The following is a 25,808-nucleotide window of genomic DNA, read 5'->3' as shown; positions in this document are numbered from 1 at the left end:
GGGCCAGTGCGGGCTCCAACAAATCTCTGGAGGGCCAGAGACTCATTGGAGACTGGGGACTCCCTGAGGGCCACTTTGAGAGCCTCGTGGGCCGCATGTGGCCCCAGGGCCGGAATTTGGGCACCCCTGTTGTAGTCCTTTGTAAAGTCCAAGATACAGCTCAGCTGTGAGCTACCTCATTAACAAAGTCCCATCAAAATCAAATGAAGCTCAGGTGTCCATCAGAGTCTCAATTGGCCTTGATTGATTCTAGCTGTGGAGCCAGCCCTGCCCTTCCCAGGGCTGTCAACCAGCTGTCAAACATGGGAATTGCTGTCAACACCACATCTACCTGGTGACCTTCTGATCTTCCATTACAGAGCTCAGCTCCGGCACTGCTACTGTTTAGGATTGGGCCTAGTCCCCCTCAGTGGTGTCATGCACTGCCCTGGCACCCAGGGCAATGATGTTATGATGTCACTTAACACCATGTCACGTGACATCACTTCCAGGTTCTCCTGGGAGGAGGAGACGCTCACTGTGGCTTCTTCTTGCCCCTGTTCCTTCTCCTGTGGAGGCTCCCTTCTGAGAATGCCCCCGCCTCCCCCCATGCCCTCCCTCACCTCATACTGGCTTCCCACTGGTGTTAGCCTAGTGTGGCTGGCAGAGGGTTTGCTCTGGTGCTGGACAGGCGCAAAGGGCCTGCAAATGCGAGTCAGCCAGTGCACCAAGCTCAGGATTAGGCCCTGTGGGCCCAATCCTATCCACTCTTACTTGGGAGTAAGCCCCATTGAGTATAATGTCTACTCCCGAGTAGACATGCCTAGGCTTGGGCTTTGAGGCTGCCATCCTATCTACACCTATCTACACTTCCCTGGGAGTAAGCTTATTGACTCTAATGGGACTTGGGCTCTCTCCTAGCCACACTTTCCTGGGAGTAAGCTCCATTGACTGTCCTGGGACTTGCTTCTGAGTAGACATGCCCAGGCTGGGGCTCTGAATGAGCCGACCTCCTCTCCACCCTCGACCACACTCTCAATTCAAACACAGCGCGCGCCCCAACGGAAAAACGGTCCTTTCCCAGTGCGCATGCGCGGGGGGCGACCGACCGAGATGGGGAGCACCGCTTTCCTTTGCCGGCCAGCGCTGTGCATGCGCACTGCCAGTGTGTGAAGTTGACGTTTCTGACGCCGGAGACGTCTTCCCTCAACGGTGATGGCGTCCGCGTTTGAGAGCGAGAAGACTTTGGCGGCGCGGAGAGAAGAAAAGCGCCGCCAGCGCGAGGCGCTGCTGCAGCAGGTGACGGGCCGGCCTGGCTTCTTGCCCTGCTCCGGTTCCCTCCTCCCCCCGCCCCCACCACGCTGAGGCGCCCCACGGCTTGGCCCAGCCCCCGGGCGACGGGCCTCCTCGCTCGGAACAAGGAGCGCTCTGGAGGCAGGACGGAGCTACGGGGCTCGTTCCTGGCGGCTCTGGGAAGTGTAGTTCTGGGAGGGGCTTGGGCTGCTTGAGGAGAACGGCTTCTGCATCCTCGCGAAACTACAGTTCCCGGCGTTCCTTGCGGGGGAGGAGAGACCCAGGGCATATAGAAACAGTTGTGAAATCTGTGGAGTTTGGGGAAGGAGAGAGCTTTGCTGTGTCCTCAGAGCCTTTTTCCAGTGGGAACCAGGATTGCTCCGTTAAGTCTCCAGCCCCATCAGCATATCCCTCCCTGTATCCCCTATCCTTCCCTTGCTCCCCCTCTCCCTGTGTCCCCCCATCCTCCTTCCCGGTATCCCTCCATCTTTCTGTCCTTCCCTATATTCCTCCATCTATTTATCTCTGCATCCATCTATCCCTCCATCTCTCTATTCCTCCCTGTACTCCTCCATCTCTTTATCCTTCCCTCTACCTCTCCCATCTCTCATCCATCTATCTATTTATTTATCTCTGTTTCTCAACCAGTGGTACGAGTACCACCAGTGGCACTTGAGGTGGTGTCTGGTAGTACTTGTAGGACCCCTGTCTCCCAGCAATAAAACCAGGAATGTTACAAAACAAACTGAAGCTGCGCTTCGTGGGCAGAACTCCCAAGTATGCTTTAACGCACTCAAAAAAAACCCCGCCCCCGCCTCTTACTGGTGTTTACCATGTCACTTCTGGCTCCCCAACCCAAAAGTCACTGGTGATGATGTCATTGCAAGTTACTTACAGTAGTATTTCAACTAGGTCACAGATTCCCAGCCTGTGGTCTGGGGGCCCACAGGTGGTTGGTATGACCCTGAGAAGTGGTTCATGAGGTCTCAGCAAAAAGAGATTGCCTTTGATCACTTCCTGCATTGACTGCAGCTGTGGGTGGTCCATTCTCTGCCTTCTCTGGTAGTACAAGGGGGAGTGCTCTCTTAGGAGATGCTTCCCCGCAGGTTACCAGAGTGGGTAGAGTACAGACCAGCCACAGCCACAGCTGGCAGCAAAAGCAGCAACTCACAAATATTCTCTATAAATAAGTTACTAAATTTGTCTCTAATGATTAGAAATTTAATTGTATTTTTGTGTGCAATGGCATGGGTGGTTGCATGTGGTTCATGACAAATCCAATTTTTGCTTCAGTGGTCCACAGGCTCCTAACAGTTGGGAATCATAGGAATAGGTGGATCATATGAAGTGGTATGGTGGAGTACAAAGGTTGAGAAACACTGGAGTAGACCCATAAGGGCTTGCCTGAAGAATTCCAGAAAGCCTTCACATGTTCATCTCCAGAAGGAGATGAATGGCTGAAGAGAGCTAGAGCAGTGTTTCTCAACCAGTGGTATGGGTACCACCAGTGGTACTTGAAGTGGTATCTGGTGGTACTCACGGGACCCCTGGATACCTGCTGCCCAGCAGCAAGACCAGGAATGTGACACAACAAACAACACTCGGAAGTTAGGCTTTGCAGGCAGAGCTCCAAAGCATGCTTTTCCGCACTCAAAAAACCCTTCCATCCACCCTGGCCTCCCAACCCAGAAGTCAGTGGCGGTGAAGTCATCGCCAGTTACTTCCAGTGGTACTTAGAATAGGTGGACCCCGTGAAGTGGTATGATGGAGGATAAATGTTGAGAAACACTATTAAGCTACTTGAGTTCTGTGGTGCTGTAGATGCAGAGCACAATCCTATACATGTCTACTCAGAAGTAAGCCCCATTGAATTCACTTTATAAATACAGTGGTTCTCAAACTGGCGGGTTCTGACTCACCAGTTTGTGTAAAGGTTCCCCTGTCTCTTTAAGGGGTAGGGGAAGGGGAGAGGTAGGGTATCAATCCCCAGGATCATGTCCCTATGGGGAGGCAAAGGGGGTGTGTGCTTACACTTACTTATGTAGGTAAGGCTGCAGGAGCTGCGAGGAGCCCTCTGTAGTGCTCCCTGAGGCTTGGAATCATCAGTAACAGTGGGCACAAAGCACTTCTGTTTTGCAGGAGGTGCTTTGCACCCGCATTTAGTGAATGTTCCAAGCCTTAGGGAGTGCTACAGAGAGCTGTGCAGGACTCCCTGCCCCTCCTGCAGCCTGCTGCAAGCCTGCCTACATAAGTAAGTGAAAGCACCCCCTTTGAACTCCCCTTAGTGATGCAATCCTGGGGATCACTTTGCTGCCCTAGCCCCTCCCCTGCAAAGACTTACGGGGGGGGGGGGTAAAGCTCCCTCAAAGTTTGAGAAACAGTGGATTATAGGGTTGCAGCCTTAGTTTACCTTTAACTGCTCCCTGAGCATTGGATCATATATTTGAGTACTTTCCTGTGTATGTATATATGTATGTGAAGCTGCCTGAAAAATAAATAAATAAGAACAAAGTAGGTTTGGGCATCTAGTCTAATGAACAGAAACAGATCTGTACAAGTGAAGCCCTCCATGTTTTCGAAGTTTTCTTTAAGTTGTTACACAAAACTCATCTGTTGGATCACTTTCCAGTGAAGAAACAGAATTTTTAGGTCTATGTATTTTCTGTTCGATCAAAAAAGAAAAAAAAGAAAAAAACCAAAAACAGAAAGGTGGTTTTGGTCTTATTCTTGGCTGAAGAAAATATTCTTAAGGTTTGAAAGCTCATGTTCTCTGGGCTGCTTTCTACATATGGTACATTTGATAGGTGGCTGTCACTGGGGATAAGAATAGGCCCTCAGTTTGGCTGTACTTGTCGTAGGAGGCGACTAAACAGCCAACGGGCAGATGGGACTCGTTAGCCTGGGAAGGCAGTTCATCTGAGAGAAGGAAAACTCTGATCCCAAACCTCCACTGCCTTGTGGCTATATCTAGTTATGGAAAAGGCTTCAGGAATCAACCTCGAGCCAAAATCAGGAGCCGGAGTCCCTGAGGCAGTTCATGGCTGAACACAGTCACGTTCTGGCAACTCCTGCGACGCCGCTGGAACCAACCGTATTGGCTTCTGCCTTTCCATTGGACCATTTCAGCGATGTGGAGAGGGGGGAATTTGCTGCATGGGAAACAGCCTATCCTCCATATCTACTTTACCCAGGCTTCGCGCACTGGAGAGGACACTGTTCCAGAACCACTATTCAGAGCGCAATACCATAGTCTTCCAAGACTGAAGGATGCCAACAACATGTCACTTCTGCTTAGTTCAAAAAGTTTAATGCAGCAGCAACACAAAATCCAATCAAAGTGGCATGATATTTAAAAGAGAGATCATCAGCTGCATTAGAATATTAAATTGGCCCTCCAGCATCAACAACTCTCAGACATGCACATTAGCATGCAACAAGAGTGAGCTACTGCCAGCTGCTATGAGGGTTAATTACAAACATGCTTACTCCTTTTCTTAAGCTAAGGTGAGATTTCCACCCTTCAAGATTAGAAGAGAGTGATAGATATCAGGTCCATTTCCAAAAAGTAGATACAAGTCCTAGTGGTAGACAAATAAAAGTACACAGCTTCCATAAAATTCACTTAGGAATATGATATCTACAGTTTACAAAGCTATCTTATGGGAAAATGTCTCCAACAAGTGAAAGTTCATAGAACTTGAAACCACAAATACAATTTGAAACTTGTCTCATCTTATTAGAATCTTGGTGATGATGCATCAGCCAATTTAAGGTCATGTGCTATGAAACAGGGAAGCTTTAATTTGCAATAGACTAGTGGTTCCCAAACCATGGGTTGTGAGCCAATTTTTGGTGGGTTACAAAGGCGCAGGATTCAGTGTTGGCTGCCACTGTTGTTGCCGCCCTGGGCCTCGTTGTGTTTTCGTTGCTGTTGACATGATGAGACCCAGAGGAAGCCAAAGTCAGCCGAGCTTAGGCTCTGGCAGTGACAAGAGTGGCAGTCAGTGAGCCCCAAGCCTCACCCCAGCCACTTTATTCAGGTTGTGATAGACTGACATTTTAAAAATTGGGTCACAGTGCTTGGGAAGTGCTGTAATAGACTATAACTCTTTACATACATCTTACTGACTGAGATGCTCACTAAATGTCACCCAAAAATGATACCAGGCAACTCTACAAACAATAATTCTTTCCTCATAAAGTTCCAATACAAATATATGCTGCAGTAAGGGTTCTTTGTGCACTAATGTCTGCATTATTGTTCTAGAGACGCAGTAAATAGACTTTTGTCTGGAATTTTATGGAAGTGATACGTCCAGTCAAGTAAGGTTGGGAATTTCAAAACCTGCATGTGTTAAATTGGGTGTACAAACTTTTTGGCAGGAGGGCCACATCATCTCTGTGACACTGTGTTGGGGGCCAGGAAAAAAAAAAAGAATTAACTTATATATAAAATTTGAATAAATTTACATAAATGAATATATTAGAGATGGAACTTATGAATGAAGGAAGGTCTTACAATAGCTTAAGGCCTATAAAACACCTTGCACAAAACAAGGCTGGTATTTCCTTTGCTGCTGCTGCATCATAGACATGAAATAGCAAGCAGTGAGGGAGTCCTTGGACTGCAGCTCACGTGAGAGGTCAAACAGTCACCCCAACGTGAAAGCAGTTGCGTCAGGCCAGCACAGGCTCCAGCAAGTCTCTGGAGGGCCAGAGGCTCATTGGAGATGGGGCTCTCCGAGGGGCCGATTGGAGGTCCCTGAGGGGCACAAATGGCCCCCATGCTGGGATTTGGGCACCCCTGTGTTAAAGTAAAGGCTGCTAGCCATTCTGTGCTTTAATAATATCTGCGGTAGGATGGAAGAGAGCAAAGAGTTCTTCAGGGCATGTTGCATATGGCATAGGAATAGCATCATCCCCAATTGAGTTTTCTTCCTCCGTAGTAATATCCTATGTTGTGATTATATGCATTTTTCCCATCTTTGCCAGTGACAGTCAGTGATAACTATGATATCCTGTATCATGAAGTCCTCGTGACCCAGGGTTGCTGTTTTTGGCGGATAATCTGTGACACCTGTGTAACTTGCATCATTACGCAACACAATTATTCTATTTCTGCTGAAAATACATAAAACCAAAGCTTGTTAGATGTTTCAACTGATGTCCTTCAGGCCTGATAAATGGTAGAGAGAGATGATTTGGGGCCAATTTATTGAGGAAGAGTGTAAGGAATATTGTCAAATTTGGGGTTGCTTGTGAGTTCCCTCAGTGTTCAAATTCTTTCTTCCTTTTTAGAGAGACTATTTACAACAGAACTACCGCTGGATGGATAACTAGTTCACGTGTGAGTGGGACAGTGAAGAGGTTTCCTGGTGCTTTGCTCACTGTTTTGTAACAGGTCATCAAAATACACGGTAGTTTTGTAGAACTCATGGTTCCTGGAATATATTTGGAAAATGGCTGCAGTGCTTGAGGGGATGTCAGGGGATGCATCTGTTGGAGCTGTCAGCCTATTTCAGTGCCAGCATTGATGTTTTCTTTTACCTTGCAGAAAGTCAGTTTGAGCAAATACATGTTCTGTCAATATCTGATTTATCTGAGAATCCAATGCTAAAACTGGGTTTTTATTTTGAATTGACATTTCACTTTTAAAAAACCACTTCAGGTAGTTTATCAAGGCCTTAGTATTCTGCGTTTGATGGGAGAGGCTGCCTTAGGCTGCAGTATAGGAAAGCTAAGATTAATTTGCTGCTTCATTTTATGCATGAAAACTTTGAAGGGCGTATCTTTGGTTCTGTTCAGTGGAATTTCAGTTCCCAGTAAGTGTGCACAGGATTGCAGCTGTAGATTATTTATCTTGTATTAAAGATACAAATGGGAGATTACTTTTAATGACCCTAAATTTTATTCATTAAAATTGAATTTTCTATCAGATATGGAAAAAAAGTTTTAGTTTGGTAATCCCATAAATTGTATTTTACCCCTTCCATCTTTTATAAGTTGCCTGTTCTTTATGCGATCAGCTTCTCAAGTTGTGATGTCTGGGCATTTAATTTTTTTACTTGATATTGTATATGACTGTATGAGTACAGTAATCACTTTGAGAACTGTTAGAGGACGTTCAAAATGAGTTTTTGATAGACTATGGAGCTCTGCTGTTCAAAGTAAAAAAATCCTACTGTCTTCATCTAAGTTCTTTGAATCCCATTTCAGCCCATGCTGCTATTTGCAGATAGTGGTGTTAGGCTGTGTTGGACATTGGTATTTGTTGAAATTCATTTAAATTTCTTTATGTGTCTTTTTGTTGTCGTTTTGCATGTGAAAAATGGGAGGATTTACATCACCCCGAGAATGTAGAAGAGGGTCTTGATGAAACTGTAGCAAGAGAAAACCATTTTTCTCCCCAGAAGGTTAGAGCTATATTCTTTATAGTTATATCCTTCTGAGAAAATGCTTTCTCTTCACAAATACATTGAAACTATTGTGCAGCTTTAATAGACTATAATACTCCTTTTCTAAAGTTGATAAAATGGTTCTGTTCCTCTGATGTCTCATTCAGGAGGGGTTTTAAAAGAACTTGTTAAGAGTCCCTTTATCTCCATCTTTGTTATGTGACTTTTTTTTATTTTTAAAAAAATAAGGACTTCTTTGGTAAAGCGATTTCTGAACACATTTCCAAAGGTAGAGCAGTTTGATTGAATACAGTAGTTAGAATTTTGTCATATAAATAATGGAAGGTAGTTCTATAGTTTTTTACAACATGTTAACCAATTTATGAAATGTCATGTGGGTTATTTCCTGGAATTTTTTCAATGTCTAAAGCAATAAAGGTTAACTTTGGCGGTTTAAAGGACCCCTAACACTTCCTTTTCATTTTTGTCCATCTGTATTCATGAGGCACTTAAAACTTCCTCAATTATGTTCTGATGGGGAGAGAGAATGTGCATGCACACACGTTTATAAAAGCCCACTCTTAGACATCTGTCACAATCTAGTTCAGTAATTCTCAAACTTTTTGGTCTCTGTAGCCCTTTATCATTCCTAAAAGGAGACTCAGGGAGCTTCAGATTGCTGTTGCATGCATGGAGTGGTGCAGTGCTGAGCCCAGTGAAGAACCGGAAGGGAAGTGAGGACGGCAAGCCATGAAAAGGGCAGATGAGAGGGATGGGGGAGCCAACCAGGCAGGGGGCAGATGTCAGCCATTTATGATGTGCTCGTGAAAACCCTGAAGAAGTATCAGGGAGCTCTAGGGCTCCTAGGATCCACTTTGAGAAATGCCACTCTAGTCTAGTGTAACTCAGAAACAGAGCCCAGGATGGGGATATACATATTTTATTAGAGTCTGTACTCAGTGGCCTTCATGCATTTTATAGGGTATAACCTAAGCTGAGTGCAGTGTACAGGTCAGTTGAGGATTGGACAAAACCTGCTTCCCCAATCAAACATATATCCCCTCAGCAACTAGTCTAGGGCCATCCTGTTACTAACCCTGAATACATTCCTATATAAGTGAATGATTGCCATTGTGTTGGAAACAAAAGCTGCCATGTGTTCTTCATGCTGAGAGTTCCCTGTTCCACAAAATATGGGTGTTCAGTCAATTTTTATTCCTCCTTTCTGCCTGCAGTGGGGCTTAGAAACATAAGCAGCAACACATACAATAAAATAATGCTATTTAAAAATATTACAAATTTATGAACATATAACTATTGGCAGCTTAATAAGCTAAACTGAAGAATGGCAGAGAGAACAGGAGCTTGGCCTGAGAGGTGAAGGGTGTAATCCTAACCCATTTTCCAGTACTGACATAAGGGCAATGCAGATCCTAGGTAAGGAAACAAACATTCCCTAACTTTGAGGAGGTCTCCATGAGTTAGGATTGCACCCTATTTTATGTGTGTGTTTTGTCATCATGAGTCTTGAAGATTGGGTTGGATTTTGTTGTATAATTACTAGGCTAGGTACTAAAATTTATTGACTGATTCTGAAGATGGCCTTTATTGTGTTGGTCTATTTCACAATACTGTTTAGGAACTACTGAGGGCCATTCGACATTTAGGGCCACAAACCTGAGTCCTAGAGGTGTCTGTTACACATTTACGTGACCAGATTGGTTAAATGCTTAAAATGTTAGACTTCCTAATGTGCTTGGAACAATAAAAGTCAAATGCAGCCAGTTCTCATAGGTATACGCTACCGGAAGGTAGAAATTAATCTTTAAGGGCAAAAGGAAAATTGGCATGTACTTCTTTAGTATTGGACAGAGCTAATGAGCTTTGGCTCGGAATAAAATGTTTGCACAGGTTGAGGGTTGAGAAATGGGAAACGATTAAGCTTGGCTTCTGTAGTGTAGGAATGAAACCTATGACTAGCAGGGGATTTAATTAGAAAGTACAGAACAGAAGGAAAAAGCTGATGTCAGTAAGGTATGTGCGATTGTATTAGGCAAGTAGAATGAGAGGTCATGCTAACAAGGTGAGACAAAAATCGGTTCAGGCAGAATCATTTTTCGTTTGGATGGCTGAAATGAAATGTGAACTGGGGAAGAATGGGATACTGTAATAGGAGTGAAGAGAGAGCAGTCTTGGTTATATTGTGTTGGGCTTGCAAGTACCTGCTGTTTAGTAGTGTTGGGTTTATGGGGATAAGGTTGCATCTAATTGAATAAGAAGCATGGACCAGTTTTGTCCAGCCAGTTTCTGTTGTAGCCATCTGCACAATGGCAGTAGCCTCTTCTCCATTTAAACTAGTTTACTTGCTGTTCTTTTAGTTTCCACATCACCTCTATACCTGAAAGATGGCTTCAGGCTGCACGGGTGTTATGCTTTTAAGAGTTTTGCACACTATTGTCTTTTCGGTATCATTTGGAGATTAATACTTGGTCAGCCTTTTGTTCGTCATCTAATGGGTGTTTTATACAGTGCTTTATTGGTGCTGAAATAGCAGCCCCCTGTCTTCTTCACTGATGTCATGTCACATGTTCTGTATTGCTAGACTGAGGGCGCAATCCTAACCTGCGCTGGAGCAGGAGGCTTGCGCTGCATCCAGCACAGGTTTGTTGGGTGCAGCGGCTCAGCCAGAAGCAAGGGGAAGCTCTTCCCCTTACCCCTGGGTAAGGGCTGTGTGCCCCTATGGGTCTCCTCGGACCTGGGCCACCTCTGGCTGGAAGCTGCTCCGTTCTCTCCAGGGACGGGGGTTGGGATCCGACATAACCGCCGGGTCCCAGCCCCACTGCCCACGTGCCCGCCCCCAGGGCCACCCATCGCCCACCCTTCCCCCACCCAGAAACGCTCCTCCCACCCCATCCCCACGCCGACCTTTGCTGCTTGTACTGGCGTGAGCACGCCGCCACAAGTGGCGGTGCGGGAGCCGCCGTGGAGGCTTCTGCCTGCCTCCGCGCCTTAGCGCATCTGAATGCATCGACACGGCTCCCGCCCACGGAGGTGGAAACGTGCCTTATGGCACATTTGCGACACTCCAGGGCCTCCTATGCCGGCATAACTGCCAGTTAGGATTGTGCCTTAAGGGCACAATCCTAACCAGGTCTACTCAGAAGTAAGTCCTATTTTGTTCAATGGGACTTCCTCTCAGGAAAGTGTGGTTAGGATTGCAGCCCAGATGTTGTGGGAATGGAGAGATGAGCTGTGGCAGGAGGCTGGCTGTCATGCATTTTCTGTGCAATCTAGAATAGCTTGAAGCCTGTTGTGGATGGGTGACCATCATCAGCCCTGAAGATGTGTGTATCTGCTGGGGAAACAGTGGCATAAGTTAGAAGAAAGCCTGGTTACTTAGAGTATGGCATTTGTATTTTCTGACTGTCTTTTTTTGCCATAGTCCCACCATCTGCTATTCCCACTTTGTGTTGCATTATGAGGGTATGCCAGCATGTTGCGTTAATAAAAGTGCTAGTTGTTTGGGCAATCATGTTAATTTACACTTCTGTGCCAAATGCAAGTACCTGGATCCAGCTCACAGGGTTTGTGTAGTGTTATAAGTTGTGATGTTGCACTGGTGTGGAAGTCCTTGTACCTAATCCTAGGCATCCATTTTCCAGTTAAATGGCTCATAGGATTGGATAGCCAGCTTTTGTGAAAGGTTTTGTAAAATGAGTGAGAAGGTAATTCTGTAAGGTAGTGTCATTTTATCATTCCTTGGTTGAGCGACTGAAGTGATGATCCAATAAATCATTGTGTTTTGGCTGATAAACCAGCAGGTGCCTGGCTTGTTCCACTACATCAACTCTATAGCTCCTTGCTGACGTTGGCAAAAATATGAAAATTGCACATATTTCATAGTTATGATCAAACCCTGTTCTTATTTGGCAAAGTGAACTGCAACTTGTGAAAACTTACGCCACAGTAAATGTGTTAATATTTAAATGTGCTACTTCTGGTGTTTTTGAGTTTCCTTGTTTTTGTTTACTACAACTTTGTAATGCAGCTGCTCTTTGGAAATTTGTATTCTTTTGGGGAGGTTAAAATACGTGTTGATTGTCCACATCTTATTTAGCTTTCAGTGAAAAAATAAATCTAATCTTTCTTTCAAAAACCGTTTCCTACAATTTGTAGTACAGCATTGGCCTGAGAAAATAAAAGGGATGTCCACATTTTTGTTCATCATCCTTGCTATAGCAGTCTTGCTGGCACCCTTTGGTAGGGATGATGAGCAACTTTTGCCTGTACTTAGCAGAGCTACAGAGGATGATTAGGCTGAGCACAGCAGAATCACATGCTTTTCAGCTGCATCGCTGGAGAGGAAAGTACAGGATAAGTGTTGCTGTAGCTGCACTTGACCAAGGTGTCCTCAGTACTTCAGCTTTTCTCTTCTGCTTTTCTCTTCTGCTGCAGAGCAGGAGAGGGAAATACATTCATTTGTGTTGTTGGTCCTGCTTGGATGAGGTGCTCGGTGATCCCCCCTTCCTCTCTCTTGCTCTGGGGAGGAAATCATGGTGAGGGTTAGGGTTGCCTTGGTTATGAACACAAATATGGGTTAATATGTCACCCAGCAATTGTGGAATGCTAAAAATAACTCTTAGAATAATTGAATGTTACATCCTTACCCAAAACTAGGTACCTCTGCAAAGCACCAAGTATTTACGTGTACATTTGTGTTTTGAGGAATGAATTTTTATCTTGCCTTTTCTCTTTGTTTTAGGCAAAAGCAGATTATGAAAAGGAGGAACGACGTAGAGAACTGAAGCAATTGCGAGGGAAGGATACATGGATGCTGTCTGATGTGAATGAACGTATAGAAGAACTGGGAAAGGTGATGCCTGGAGCAACAACAGATAAATATTTGTGATTGACACATTCTACTGGCTGCACCAATGCAACATCATAACTATGATGCTGATGGTGGTGTTTAAATTAGGCTGTAATTGGTTTAAATACTTCTAATTTGCTTCTAAAGGCTAAGTTTAGTGGAAAGTTAACAGTAGCTTAAGGACAAATATCATCTGCTCTTGAATTCCAGGTATTTATGCACTAAAACAGTTTTATAATGTGTTTTGTCTCCTGGCATTAACCTAGGTCTCCAAAGGCCTGCCCAGGTTAAAATATCCTTATGGTTGGTTTCCTCCCATGTGAACTCATCTGATCCTTAAGATCTGCTACAGAGATTCGTTTCTGGTTGCCTTTGCATTCAAAAATTAAGCAAGTAGTGACCAGGCTATTTTAATCTTGATCAGAATGATCCTATTCCCTTGAAGTGCTCAGAGGTACCTTTGAGCTATTTCAATATGTGAGGCTACAATCTTAACCACACTTTCCTGAGAGTAAGCCCAATTGAACAAAATAGGACTTACTTCTGAGTAGACCTGGTTAGGATTGTGCCCTAATATTATTCAAATTGAATTTTAGTAGCTAACTGGTGTACACCAGATAGTTCAACTAAAAACTCCAATTTTGTTGGCAATAATAATCCTACTTAAAGAAATTAAACCAAAAATCTAGCTTCTGTTATGATGGAACATAAGTATATCTCTGAACTTTATTCATAAGACATCTGTATCGCCTTTCAAACCAAGGATACTTGGTGTGATGTAAAATACAATAACATGTCAACAGAAAAATTCAGAGTGCAAAATAAATCTAAACTAGGGAAATGTCCATAGCAAATGGAGTGATAAAGTATTTAACTTTATATTGAACCTGTTGTACAATTTCAAAATAGCAAAAGATGTACCTTCCTCCAGTTTTGTCACCTGACATGCTGATATGAGTTCCTTTATTTAGGAACATTCTGCTGCAAAAAAGAAGAAAAAGGAGAAGCACTCAAAAAAACACAAAAAAGAAAAGAAAAGGAAGAAACATCAAGCTGAAAAAAAAGATGATCCATCAGATAGCTCTTCTGTAAGTTTAAAAAACCTTCAGGGTGGGGCCTTCAGACTTTTGGTGATGACATAACTCGTCCTCACTGAACATCCAGGTATCTGAGCTCCAAGTTGCTTGAACCTTGTCTGTGAGGTGGTCAACCATGCATCTTAGGAAGAACAGTACTTGGCACTCAGCAAAAGAATCTGAGGAGAGCCTGATTCCTTTTAATTCTTATTATTGAACCAGTTACTATACAGGTTGAGTCTTGGTCATGGGTTCCATTCCCAGAACCCCCACGGATGCCAAAAATTGTGTTAAAGGAAATCCATTTAAAAAACAATGTCCCCTTGCTCAGCAATTGTCCTATCCTAATTTTCCCTATCCTGCCGATTACGCCAATTTGTCCAGTTCAAATATTCCAACTCCCTTCACCTGCTTTTTGGCTAATTAATACCCTCCTTTTCCAAGAACAACAGCTGCAGTGTGCAAAGAAACAAATACAGAACTCCTTATCTGTTGAGCAATTAACAAGAATTTATTGCTACAAATACACTCCCAGCAATTCCTCTTGTCCAGAGGCTTTCCCCTCCTCAAAACTCAACTCATTGGGTGAAGGTCTGAAGCCTCTAGGCCAAGTCCAGTCCAGTCTCCAAAGCACAGTCCAGTCTTCAGCAGAGTGTCTCCACCAGTACAGTTCTGGCAGTCCTCACTTCTGTGTCCTCCAGCAGAGTCCTGGCAGTCCCCTTCCCCCATAGGTCTACATCAGGTAGCCTATTGGGTCTGGGGTCCCTCTGGTCAGGTAGTGTTTCCCTTGGGGTCAGAGTAGCTCTGTCACCTTCTGAAGCTGCCTTTTATCCTTGGATGTCTCATAAAACAAAACGCAGCTCAACTGTGAGCTACCTTGTTAGTCCCTTGTTAAGTCCAAATTAGGCTCAGATGAGCCATCTCTTCAGTCCATGTCCATTCAAAGTCCCATCAAGGTCAAATGAAGCTCAGGTGTCCATCCAGGTCTCCATTGGCTTTGATTGATTACAGCTGTGGAGCCAGCCCTGCCCTTCCCAGAGCTGTCAACCAGCTGTCAAAACATGGAATCGCTGTCAATACCACATCATCCCCCTGATGATCTTCTGATCTTCCATTACAGCGATTTAAAAACAACCTTGCTTACCTTTTGTGCTGTACACGAGTGACAGCAGGCAGATAATCAATCAATCAATCTCTCTTCAGGTGCTTAGAAAGGCTTCAGTCTGAGGCAAGTGACCCCTCCCTTCCCTTCACCAAGCGACCCCTCCCTTCAGTTCACCTGGAGCTCAGGAAGGAATGTAAAGAGAATGCAAAGTGGAGGTGATAATCACTTCTGCTTTGCATTCTCACATGTTCCAGGGGAAGGATCACTTGCATAGGAGTAAAGCCTTTCTAAGTGTCTGGAGAGAGAGTGTGATTGATTGTTTGACTACTGTCAGCTCTCTTCTGTTACAGTGGTATGCGAGGCTGTTTTTAAAAGGGACTTTTTTCCTTTAATTTCTCATCATGTTGAGATAAAACCGTGGATAATTAGGTTATACCTGTTGCATTTAGGAATTGCAAGGAATTAACTTGTAGTTCAGGTTCAAGACAGGATATTTTTAATTCATATTCTATTCTGGTACATTGAAAACACTCTCTCTAAACCAGTTTTTTGGGTTCAGTTCTGCACTCTGTCAACTAGATTTAGTTTTTACTGCAACAGACTAGCATGGCTCCCCTCTCCCCAACTGGGAAATTTAGAATGTTGAATTTTATATTAGCAGGTGCAATACTGCTAATATATGCAATATATGCAATAGGGCAGGAGGTCTGGCTCAGTTGGTAGAGCTGCCACCTTGTATGTCTGAAGATCTGAGTCTGCCAGTTCGAAACAACCGGAAGTACCCGAGAACTGACGACACACTGATATACTGATGAGCTGACCCTCGGTGGCAGAGAGGAGTTGCCGTCAAGTGAAGCGTGGGAGGCGAAGGGCCAGAGAGAGGCCAGACCGGGAAGGAATCCAGCTGGAATGAGGAGTTCTATGAAAAACTAGAACTATTCTAGTTTTTGGGATTGTAAAAATCCCTACGGGGGTTTAGAACAACCTGCCTATGTAAACCGCCTTGGATTAGAGTCTGAGGAGAAATCTGATGACCAAGGAAATTGGTATATAAATACCTGTATAAATAAGTATAAATAAATACTGACATCAACCGATTGGTTCCCATATTTCCTGTAGATGAATATTTCTGTAAAAAATCATGGGTACATGACTTTGGATACTTGTAATCTTAGTTTCTTGTTTCTGATCTCATCCCTTTGTCTGTTGGGGATCCCTCAGGAGCAGGTATTTGGAGGATACAGAGGAAAGGGGAAATTGGTAAACGTCCGCTCCCCCCCAATGGAAGAAGCACTTAGGATACAACCCAAAGTACTCTGAAGCATAGTGAGCCCTTATTGGCAAATCCCCTCCCCTCAGTCACAACAAAAGTAGCCCCTGTGTCAGTCAGTGTTGCTATTTTTGTGAATGTGGATAAGGAAAATGCAAAAAAAAAAAAATGTTTAAATCTGGGTCTCCAAACATTTTGGCCAGAGGGCCGTATCAAATATCTGGCATGGTGTGGAGGGCCGGAAAAGAAATTTAAATATAAAATTTAAATAAATAAATTAGAGATGGAACTTAGATGAGTGAATGAATGAATAGGCTCATTTATTCAACCTCTCTGGCCCTCAGAACACCCTCCAGACACAATCAGAGCACAGTTCTGGTCATGTTCAGTTGAGTGGACCAGAGGCTTTCAGGGGACAAGAGGTTGGCTGCGGGCTGGAAAGAGTCTTGCTGCAGTCTGCATCTGGCCCCCAGGCCGGGGTTTGGAGACCCTAGGTGTAAATAGTGATACTTTAAAAAACACAAAATCTTGTTGATCCTCTCAAGCAAAGCTGTTTTACGATTAGAAAAATATTGTGTTCCTAGGATTCTTCTGAAGAATGGGTGGAGGCCCCTGTTCCACAGTCATCTAGTGCAGAACAGTCTTGGAAGATGAAGGAGGAGCAATCCGATACTGCAGAAAGGCCTGCAGCGGTTCAGGTAAACATCCATGTTATTTCAAAATATTTTGTGCTCTGGATTTAACATTTGGGACAAAAATATTTGTAGTATGAGAGATCAAGGATCACATTTCCTGATGTCCTTTTTCTTTGCTTAAAAGCAGTCTGGGGTCAGGTTGGTAAATTGGATTGGGAGTACAATGCTGGGAAGTGGGAATCTTAACCCTTTCCGTGCTGTTGCCCAATTTCAGTCCCCCAAAACTATTAGCTAAGGGTGTGATGGAAGGCAGTATCTCTATTTTGTATTTACCTTCAATAGGGTGGCTGTATTTAAGCAGTGGAGGATCCGGAGATCTGACGATGTTTTCCCACATCTTATTTATTTATTTTGGATTTACTGTGTTTGATGTTTAGTGTTTATAAGTGCTTTAGAGCAGCCATTCTCAGTGGGAGCCATATGGCCCCCTGGGGTGCCCTGGCACATTTAAACAGGGCCACAGGCTGAAAACCAAAAATCAGAAATGATTTTATGTGTATCTGTTCATGCTGTATCACTGTTTACAACACCAACAGATAACGGGGGAGGGGGGGCTTGGAACCTGAAAAGAGCTCCTAAGGGGAGTCAAAAAAAGATTGAGAATGATTGCTTTTGAAGCATCTCCAGGCCCAGTATTATAGGTCAATATTATTTTCCCCTCCTCCTTGCTGCAATATAGAGATAATGCTTAGATATAGTGCAGAGGTTTCCAAACTGTGGTGTCATGTCGCCCCAGCCAGGAAACCTCTGTTGCTGCAGGGTGACAGTGACAGCAGTGACACAATCACCACAGTTGTGCCAAGGACACAAGAGTTTTTTTTTTTTTTTTTTAAACTTACCTGGGGGTTGCTATGGCTCTCTGGAGGGTCTGGGGAGCCTGCAACCCGCTCATATCCTTGAGGAATGGAATATGAGAGATGTTCTGATGCCAATAGGATAGAATTTTTCAACTGTCTTCTTCCTATGTATCAATTAACTGGTCTACTTTAAAATAGAATTTGGTTTCTTTTCAAAATTGCTGGCATACCCATTGTGTATAAACAACACATACTTTCTGGAATTCAGTTATTTATAAGAAGGGTTAGCTTTTAAAACGGAATTCTGGTTGTATAACCTGCATTAGCAAAACTGAAAAGCCTGCAGTAGTTTGTTTTTTCATCTACATAACTTGACCTTGTAAAGACTGCAGTAGTGTCTTAAATAATTCCATTTATTTTTATTTTATCAACAGATGAAAGAGATGTTGCACAGAAATAACTGAATCTTGTGCACTCATGTACTCAAGTTCAGGAGATCTTGTTCTGCTGGGTAAAACAGGCAGTTCACTGAATTTTAGAAATAAGCCATTTTTCTTTCAAACATTTTAGTTCAAATTGCTTCAACATGAACATGGCAGTTCTTCTCCAGTCATATGGGCAGTGGATGCATTATCATTAAGTGCTGTCGTGCCGTCTTGGTTTTTCTTTCATGTTGCATGTCACTGTAAACTACTGGCCATCTGCTACATGTTCTTGCCCCAACGGCACTTCTTTCTCTCCAAGTTTTTTTTCTGCTTCAAGTCTCCATACAGAGTTTGATAATTTACAGAAACTTTCATGTCTCTGGTGACTGGTCATTCTCAATCTGTGACTTGAAATTGTCTCCCTTGCTTCAGTTGCCTGTTTGAGCAGGCTGTGAAGAATGTTTGACATCTACCCAAAGGAGTTTAGGCATGACACAGCCAAACTCGTGGCATTGCCCCTCAACGTGTTAGTTCTATCTAAGACCTATCCTAGCTAAGCAGAGATTGCTGTCATTGGGAGCAGACTCTGTTATTAAGTTTGGACTAAAGGAAACAAATAGCTCTTTTTGTTAATTTAAAACAGCAAGAAGGCAATGCATGCTGAAATCTGAGTGATTTGAGATTAGTAACAGTACTTAACAGTGAAATCAACATAATAAAATAAGCAATAAGCCATATCATACAATTAAATGTATTGCAGACAAAATTAAAATTCTCATACTTTGTGAGCTTTAATAATTAAAAACTCTTACAAGAAGCTCTTGCAGTACTTTTAGGAAAATCTGAGCTAGAATTTTTGACTGTGCTGGTGAAGATGCCTCAGAATTTTGGGCAGCTACTAAGAACACCCTTCTACTGCCTTTATATTGTAGATAGATGGTACAGCTGGGAGCAAGGAAGTCCAGCTGCTTTATTCTTGAGGGTCACTCCAGTCAGTGGTCTAGTGGCTGGAAGTGTGTTTTGTCACATATACTGGCCCTTCATGTGTGGTCAGTCTTTATCTTGTAGTAAGAGCTTCATAGGTATGGAGCACAAGAGCATAGCCAGATTTTGTATGCAAATCCTAAAGAAAGATGTAACATTCAGATGTAGAATATCTTGTTCTTCAATTGAAAGCTTGTTGCTTTTTCCAATGGAAATGCGTGGGCATCATTTTTCTTTCCCAAAAAATTGGGAACGTCACCAGAGGTGTGATGTAACTGCATTCTAGACCATGGGATACCTGGTCAAGAGGAGCTGTTGGTTGAACTTCAAGATTATGACGAAAACGAAAAGGTGGCCTCTAAGGTAGACAGAGAAGAAGCTGATTAGGGATCTGTAGGTCAAAGCCAGCTACTTGAATTCTGCCAGGAACGTAAAACTACCTGGGCTCAGCTTGCCTTGGAATGTCATTGTCTCTTATATGAGCATCACTTTTTATCTTATGATGATGTCCTGCTTTGAATCACATCTCTTTGAGTAGCACACCCACAGTAGGTTGCTCACTTCTTACAGGAGACATGTACAAACTTTTGTAAGCAGGATGAAGTTGCTTGCCTTCACACACACATTTGCATGCTTACTGTCTTCCTTTGGGCCAAGGATTTTTTTTAAGCTTGTGTAGCAGATGTTATTGTGTAGTTGGCAGTGTTCACCCATTCATTTTATTTTTTTCCAAAGCACTTGAAATTGATTTTCTTGAAAGGCCTTCAACCTGGCCCTTGATGCTGTAGATACAATTTACTGCTTCTAAATGCAGGCACAAATAAATATGTGGCTAATTGGATGCACTTAATGGTCCATCTGATGTTTGGGCACAGTGTGAGCAGTGAGATGTTATAAGGACTGTGTGGTGCACCTGTGACCTGTGATGGATGATGGTCCTGCCAAATTGGATGCAACAGATACTGAAGCCATTTGCAATGAGAGCCATCAAATTTTCAGAACTTGTGGGTCAAGGCAGTTTGCAAATTCTCCCAAAGGAATGTTTTACAAAATATGAGACCCTAATGAAAGAATTGTTTATTTTCTTAAACCCAATATGATTTACAAGCCTTGGTATAAATCTGCAAACATGAATTTGCATCCTTATGTTTCCTTAACACACTTATTTATATGCACCATTTAAAATACATACAGCCAAATCCTAACCTGCGCTGGAACAGGCAGACCTGCTGGCCTGCGCTGTATGCAGCACAGAGTTTGAGGTGGCTCCTGCGCAACTTGGAATAAGGGGATTTATTTCCCCTTGTCCTGTGTCACACAGCAGCCACCTCAATGGGCTACTTGGATCTGCGCCAGCAAAATTGCTAGTGCAAATCCAAGCATGCTGGGCTGCTCAGGAGCGGTGTTAGGAACTGGCCTAAGTGCTGGAACCCATTCACACCCTCCTCTTGGGCCTGGTCTGCCCACCAGTCCTCCCTCCCCTTAACCCAAAACACCCTTGTCCCGTTCTCCCCAACCCCCTGTACTGGTTGCCCTCGGCCGGTGCAAACTCATTGGATCTATTGCTGAATTTTGTGCAGGGAGGCTGGTGTATGTCCTTGCACCGGCTTCCCCGAGTCCTTTGGTGGAGTGAATGTTATGGTACATTTGTAAGAGCCAAAAGGTGGCATAAGGGACTTGCACTGGCTTAACTCCATGTCTGGATTGCGCTCGTATATTAATTGATGGATAAGCATTGATGTCTCTGTATGGATTGTTGAAAAGGAGGCTTTTAAGTGCACAAGTGAAGCTTCTGTTAAAACTCTTTAAAATATCCTCCAGCTGTGTTCTCAACAATACTGCAAGAACAAAAATCAGCACTTACACGTTTATTTCAACGTGGGTACTCTGCTGAAGGTGTGCTTTGTTTTTTATTGTGAAAGATAATTGTTTTGTTCTTATTTACAGAGGGATGAATGGATGACCTTAGATTTTATGACTGTGAAAACTTTGTCTTCAGCATCACTGAAGGCTGAAAAGCAGATGGAAAAGTTATTGGAACAACAGAAAGCTCAGGCTAATGAGCAGGTTGGTTGGGTTATGACTATAGTCCTGTGAGAAGCTAGTCACTGTGTAAGCTTACTGTGCTTCTAAGCCAGGGGTGCCCAAACCCCGACCCTGGGGCCACATGCGGCCCTCAAGGCCTCTCAGTGCGGCCCTCAGGGAGCCCCCAGTTTCCAATGAGCCTCTAGCCATCCAGAGATTTGTTGGAGCCCACACTGGCCCGACGCAACTGCTCTTAGTGTGAGGGCGACTGTTTGAACTCTCGCGTGAGCTGTGGGATGAGGGTTCCCTCCACTGCTTGCTGTTTCACATCTGTGATGCAGCAGCGGCAGCAAAGGAAAGGCCAGTCTTGCTTTGTGCAAGGCCTTTTATAGCCCTTGAGCTATTGCAAGACCTTCATTCATTCATATAAGTTCATCTTTAATATATTCATGTAGGTAAATTTATGTAAAAGAATTCAAATTTGAAAACTAAATTCTTTTTTCCCCAGCCCCCGACTCAGTGTCAGAGAGATAATGTGGCCCTCCTGCCAAAAACTTTGGACACCCCTGTTCTAAGCTATGAAAACCAAAATATGGATGATTTTTCACTAGTGATTTTCAGGCCACATTTGCTCTGAGAGCCATTGCTGTCTATCTTATTTTGCTCAGTTTATTCCTATGGGGAGCAAACTGCAGCTTACTAGCTTATACTCAGCCTTATACTCCCATAGATTTCTTGTTCCTAACCTCTTGTAGCTGGGGGCTGCAACTAAAGCATCATTTCTGGTATTCTCCCCCCCCCCCAACACCCAACAAATTTATCCCTGTATCAGGCTTTATCCTTGTATCATCCCTGTGCCAGGCTTTGTATCAAGCATCATTTCAGGTATTCTTCCCCCCCCCCCCCCACTCCCAACAAATTTATCCCTGTAGCCCTAGTCTCAGGCTTTTAAGGTCTTAATAAAACCAGCACCTTGAATTGGTCCCAGAAACCTTCTGGTTACCAATGAAGATAGTACAAGATGGGGTTATATGCTTTCAGAATCCATGCAGCTGCATTCGGAATCAGAATCCAGTGTAGCTGTGACTAGGGGATGTGTTTCACAAGTCAAATCTTCTTTTCTCAAATGGGTACAACTAGTGCCCCAACTGAAGTTTTGTAAAGGTGACTTTGGCCACACCTGCCACCTGATCATCCAGGAGTAAGGTAAGATTCAGGAGCACTCCCAAACTATGAACCTGATCTTTTACAAGGAGTGCTACCCCATCTAGAACACACTGTTTCCCCAAATTCAAAATGACTCTCCTACCAACTGGTAACGTCTCTGTCTTGTCTGGATTCAATCTGAGTTAATTCAGTCTCTGTTTATTAACTTGTATCTGGGCTGTCACTTAGCTTAGGCATTGATTCAGAATTTTCACTGCTTCCCCGGGTCAGATGAAAAAGAGAGGTAGAGCTGTGTGGCATCAGTATTTGATGACACTTCAGCTGAAATCTCTGGAGAACCTCTCCCAGTGATTTCATGTTGATGTTGATCAGCGTGGAAGACCAGTAGTTTCCTAAGCTACTGGGTTTATAAAGGACAAAATAAAATGAATAACTTTGACCCTCACATGGAATGATTGGAGATACAACAAATGTTTAAAAATGAAATGGGTGAAGGGAGAAAATAACTTCCATGCATCTGCAGTTGGTTTTTTTTCTTTTTTAAACAGACCATACTTTCTGAAAGAGAGCTCAACCCTTACTGGAAAGATGGTGGCACAGGTTTACCACCGGAAGAGAGTCTTTCAAAAAAAGGTAACGTTCTCTTTCAGTAAAGGTTACGGAGCGACTGCCTTCTCTGCATGCTCTCATTATGTTAAAGTGCAACTTAGTTAAAATATGCCTGCAGACTTTGGTATAATCTTTGGATTAATATCACGCGTATAGCTTTGTAGAAGATTTGAAACTTTTTAAAAATCTTGGGTAGCTTGACCTTCAGTTCCTACAAAGGAATTCTCCATTGCGAACTAATTAAAAAAGAACCTGATTGTACCAGAACATGATGAATTGTTGTCATCTCATTTGATTGCTTTCATTCCATTATACAAATTGCAGCTTTAAAATATTCAGCCACTGAACTTTGTGGATCCCATTTTAAATGAAGTGCATTAAGGATGCAGTTGGTGAAGAATATTATTTATGTAACCTTTTTCACTCCACTGCTTCCTCTAGGGTTTTTGTCTGTTCATGGCAAGTACAGTTCTAAAACATTTTTTCCCCAGCTTATTGTTTCCCATTGATAAAATTGTACCAAGTCCATTATGTGCTGGAGAGATTGCCATGAATAGTTCATAGAATTCTTCTGTTTCTTTAGAAAGACTAGCAGGTATAAATCTACTCTACCCACATAGATAGAAATGGTTTAGGAATTCTGTTAAGTGAATCTCATCGTTGGTTTTTCTACACCTTGAGATGGAGAGCAGTAGAACACACAATTTGAGAATGTCTTAAGGGCAGAACTAGATATTCTGAACATCGGAGCCCTGTCAAAAATGGTAGCAGCATGAAGAGTTCTTTCAGACCCTCTCTTTAAATATTTAAACAGAGTTCAGTAGGGGACTACTCCAGGCTGCCTGTCCAGGGAGTTGGAGACAGGGCACATGGTCCTAGACAGGCAAGGTTCCGTTTCATGAGCAGGCAGACAGATCAGAGGGGCCAGAGCGTAATCAGGGTTGGGGGGAAACAAGATTTGAAGCAGCAGTCAAGAAGCAGGAGCAAGAGTAGAAGCCAAATCCTTGTCTTCCAAGGTGAATTGCTCAGTTTGAGAAGCAAACTCTGAGACCAGAACTTTTTAGGTCTTGGTGAACAAAGATTGGCACTTTGTCAGGCAGTTCTCTGGGAGGCTGCTATTGTAGTGGTTATGGTTAGGTAAGGGTAAGAGCAAGATGGTGCTCTTGAATATAAAGTTTAGGTTTGTCAAAGAAATAGAGCACAAAGAAATGGTGGCACAAAAGGTAAAGTGCCAGAATCTGGGTGTTGGAAGCCCTTGTTCATGACCACCGCCACATTTAAATTCTGATAGCTGCAGCCTCTCTGAACTGCAGATATTTCCTATTGAAATTTCCATGAAATAACCATCAAATCCTGAACTTTATGAAAGAGAGAAAATTTCTGACTGTATTAAATGTCCTAACACTCCGTGGCCTCAATCTTGAGGATAGCACTTAGCTTGCGCATGCCTCTTTAATTGTCTTATATGTGCCACTGTGCTGAAAATTCTCCCACTGTCCTCATTCTTGCTTCTGTTACCACCTTGTCTTGCATTTAAATAAATATTTATGTTACTAAATAAGGCAGAAACAAACATAATTTAGATGTTTCAAATCTTCTCCGTTTAGGTTTGTTCATTTGCTGTGTTGGAATAATGATGGGCATGAAGGTGAAAAGTCTGTTAGTTCTACGTTCTATTTCACACATTCAAGATTTCATGTAGGAGTAATATTAACCTTTTTTAAAAAAAGGAAAAGAAAAGAAAGGTGGGATGTGTTTCTAGAAAAGTGTAAGAACATGAGCCCAAACTGGAAAACTGTGCCAGAAGGATATTTCTGGCTAAGCTAACATATGTATATGACGCATAACATATGCAGTTAGTAATGGGTTTACAATATTAATTTGTAGTATGTAAATATCGGTCGTAATTACTTTTGTAGCCAAAGTAATAGAAGATGGTGGATTAAGTTGGCTGAAGAAATCCTATGAAAGAATGAAGGAGCAGTCTGAGAGAGAGAAACAAAACTTTGAAGAAATTGTAGTTAGTAATGGGTTTACAATATTAATTTGTAGTATGTAAATATCGGTCGTAATTACTTTTGTAGCCAAAGTAATAGAAGATGGTGGATTAAGTTGGCTGAAGAAATCCTATGAAAGAATGAAGGAGCAGTCTGAGAGAGAGAAACAAAACTTTGAAGAAATTGTAGCTGAAAGATATGGGGTAAGATTTTTCTTAGGGAAAAACGTACATCTTGCAATACATGTTGCTCTCCACTACAGTACCAATAACTAAACATCTTGTCTTATGCAAAAACATGGCCTTCCTTGTTTGATAGTTCCACCAGGTATAATTTAACATAATGGTAGTTCAGAAGTGTACATAGATAAGTAAGTGCATTCTACGTTCTAAAATGAGTGTACACAAGTTTTTAGTAGCATTCAGATTTGCTGGGTGCTGCATCAGTAGGGGCTGAGCAAACATATCCCTGTCAGAAATATTGGCTGTGCCACTTGACTGGGAGTAAGGAATTGTTTGGCAGGCCAGGGGAACTGAGGAACTAAATCCAGCTCCCAATTTTTATTCCCAAACAATTACACGATGCAGCCTCTGCATTTCATAATGAAAGTTGTGCATGTGAGGTCTGAATAGCTCTATCGAAAGCGAAACTACATGCGTAGTGGCCTAACTGATTCAGGCCATACATTTTACCCAGTTTCCCTAAATTGCTTCCTGTATATCAAATCAGTACAGGTGTGCCCTGGTATCCACGGGGGTTCCATTCCAGAAAACTCTGTGGTTACATGAAACTGCAGATACCGAGGACACCACACCTCCACCCTCCAAGGGTGAGGAGAACTGTGCTCCTCTTGTCTCCAGAGAATATTCCGAGCCCTGCAGAGGTTGCACTGTCCACCTGCGGCCTCTGAGGGCCTCAGAATGACATTTTAAAGGAAAAAAAACATGACTTCTGGCTTTTTGTCAAAACAAAAGTCACTTTTTTCTTTACACTGTCATTCTGAGGCTATCAGAGGTTGCCAGCGAGTGTGGGGCTCAGAACAGAGGCGGAGCTAGGTCATTTGACACCCGGGGCCCATAAATTTTTGTCACCCCATATGACTTAATTAATTATTAATTATT

General features: G+C 43.1%; 1 protein-coding gene across 1 annotated transcript in view; it reads left to right on the top strand.

Annotated features, from left to right (window-relative positions):
- Positions 1-1,199: 1,199 nt before the first annotated feature.
- The window catches only part of CWF19L2 (CWF19 like cell cycle control factor 2), a 90,653-nt gene continuing 66,044 nt past the window's right edge, over positions 1,200-25,808 (top strand). Inside the window, exons 1-7 of the mRNA XM_066621664.1 lie at positions 1,200-1,278; positions 12,430-12,540; positions 13,509-13,625; positions 16,573-16,686; positions 20,837-20,956; positions 22,630-22,714; positions 24,775-24,890. Coding sequence (XP_066477761.1) covers positions 12,499-12,540; positions 13,509-13,625; positions 16,573-16,686; positions 20,837-20,956; positions 22,630-22,714; positions 24,775-24,890 — 594 coding nt within the window. The 5' untranslated portion in view covers positions 1,200-1,278; positions 12,430-12,498. The remainder of the gene's footprint in view (positions 1,279-12,429; positions 12,541-13,508; positions 13,626-16,572; positions 16,687-20,836; positions 20,957-22,629; positions 22,715-24,774; positions 24,891-25,808) is intronic.

This window comes from Tiliqua scincoides, chromosome 3 (assembly GCF_035046505.1).
Source record: "Tiliqua scincoides isolate rTilSci1 chromosome 3, rTilSci1.hap2, whole genome shotgun sequence".
Taxonomy (NCBI): Eukaryota; Metazoa; Chordata; class Lepidosauria; order Squamata; family Scincidae; genus Tiliqua; species Tiliqua scincoides.
Note: the sequence above shows the minus strand (reverse complement) of the source record. Positions and strands in the feature narration are given on the sequence as shown.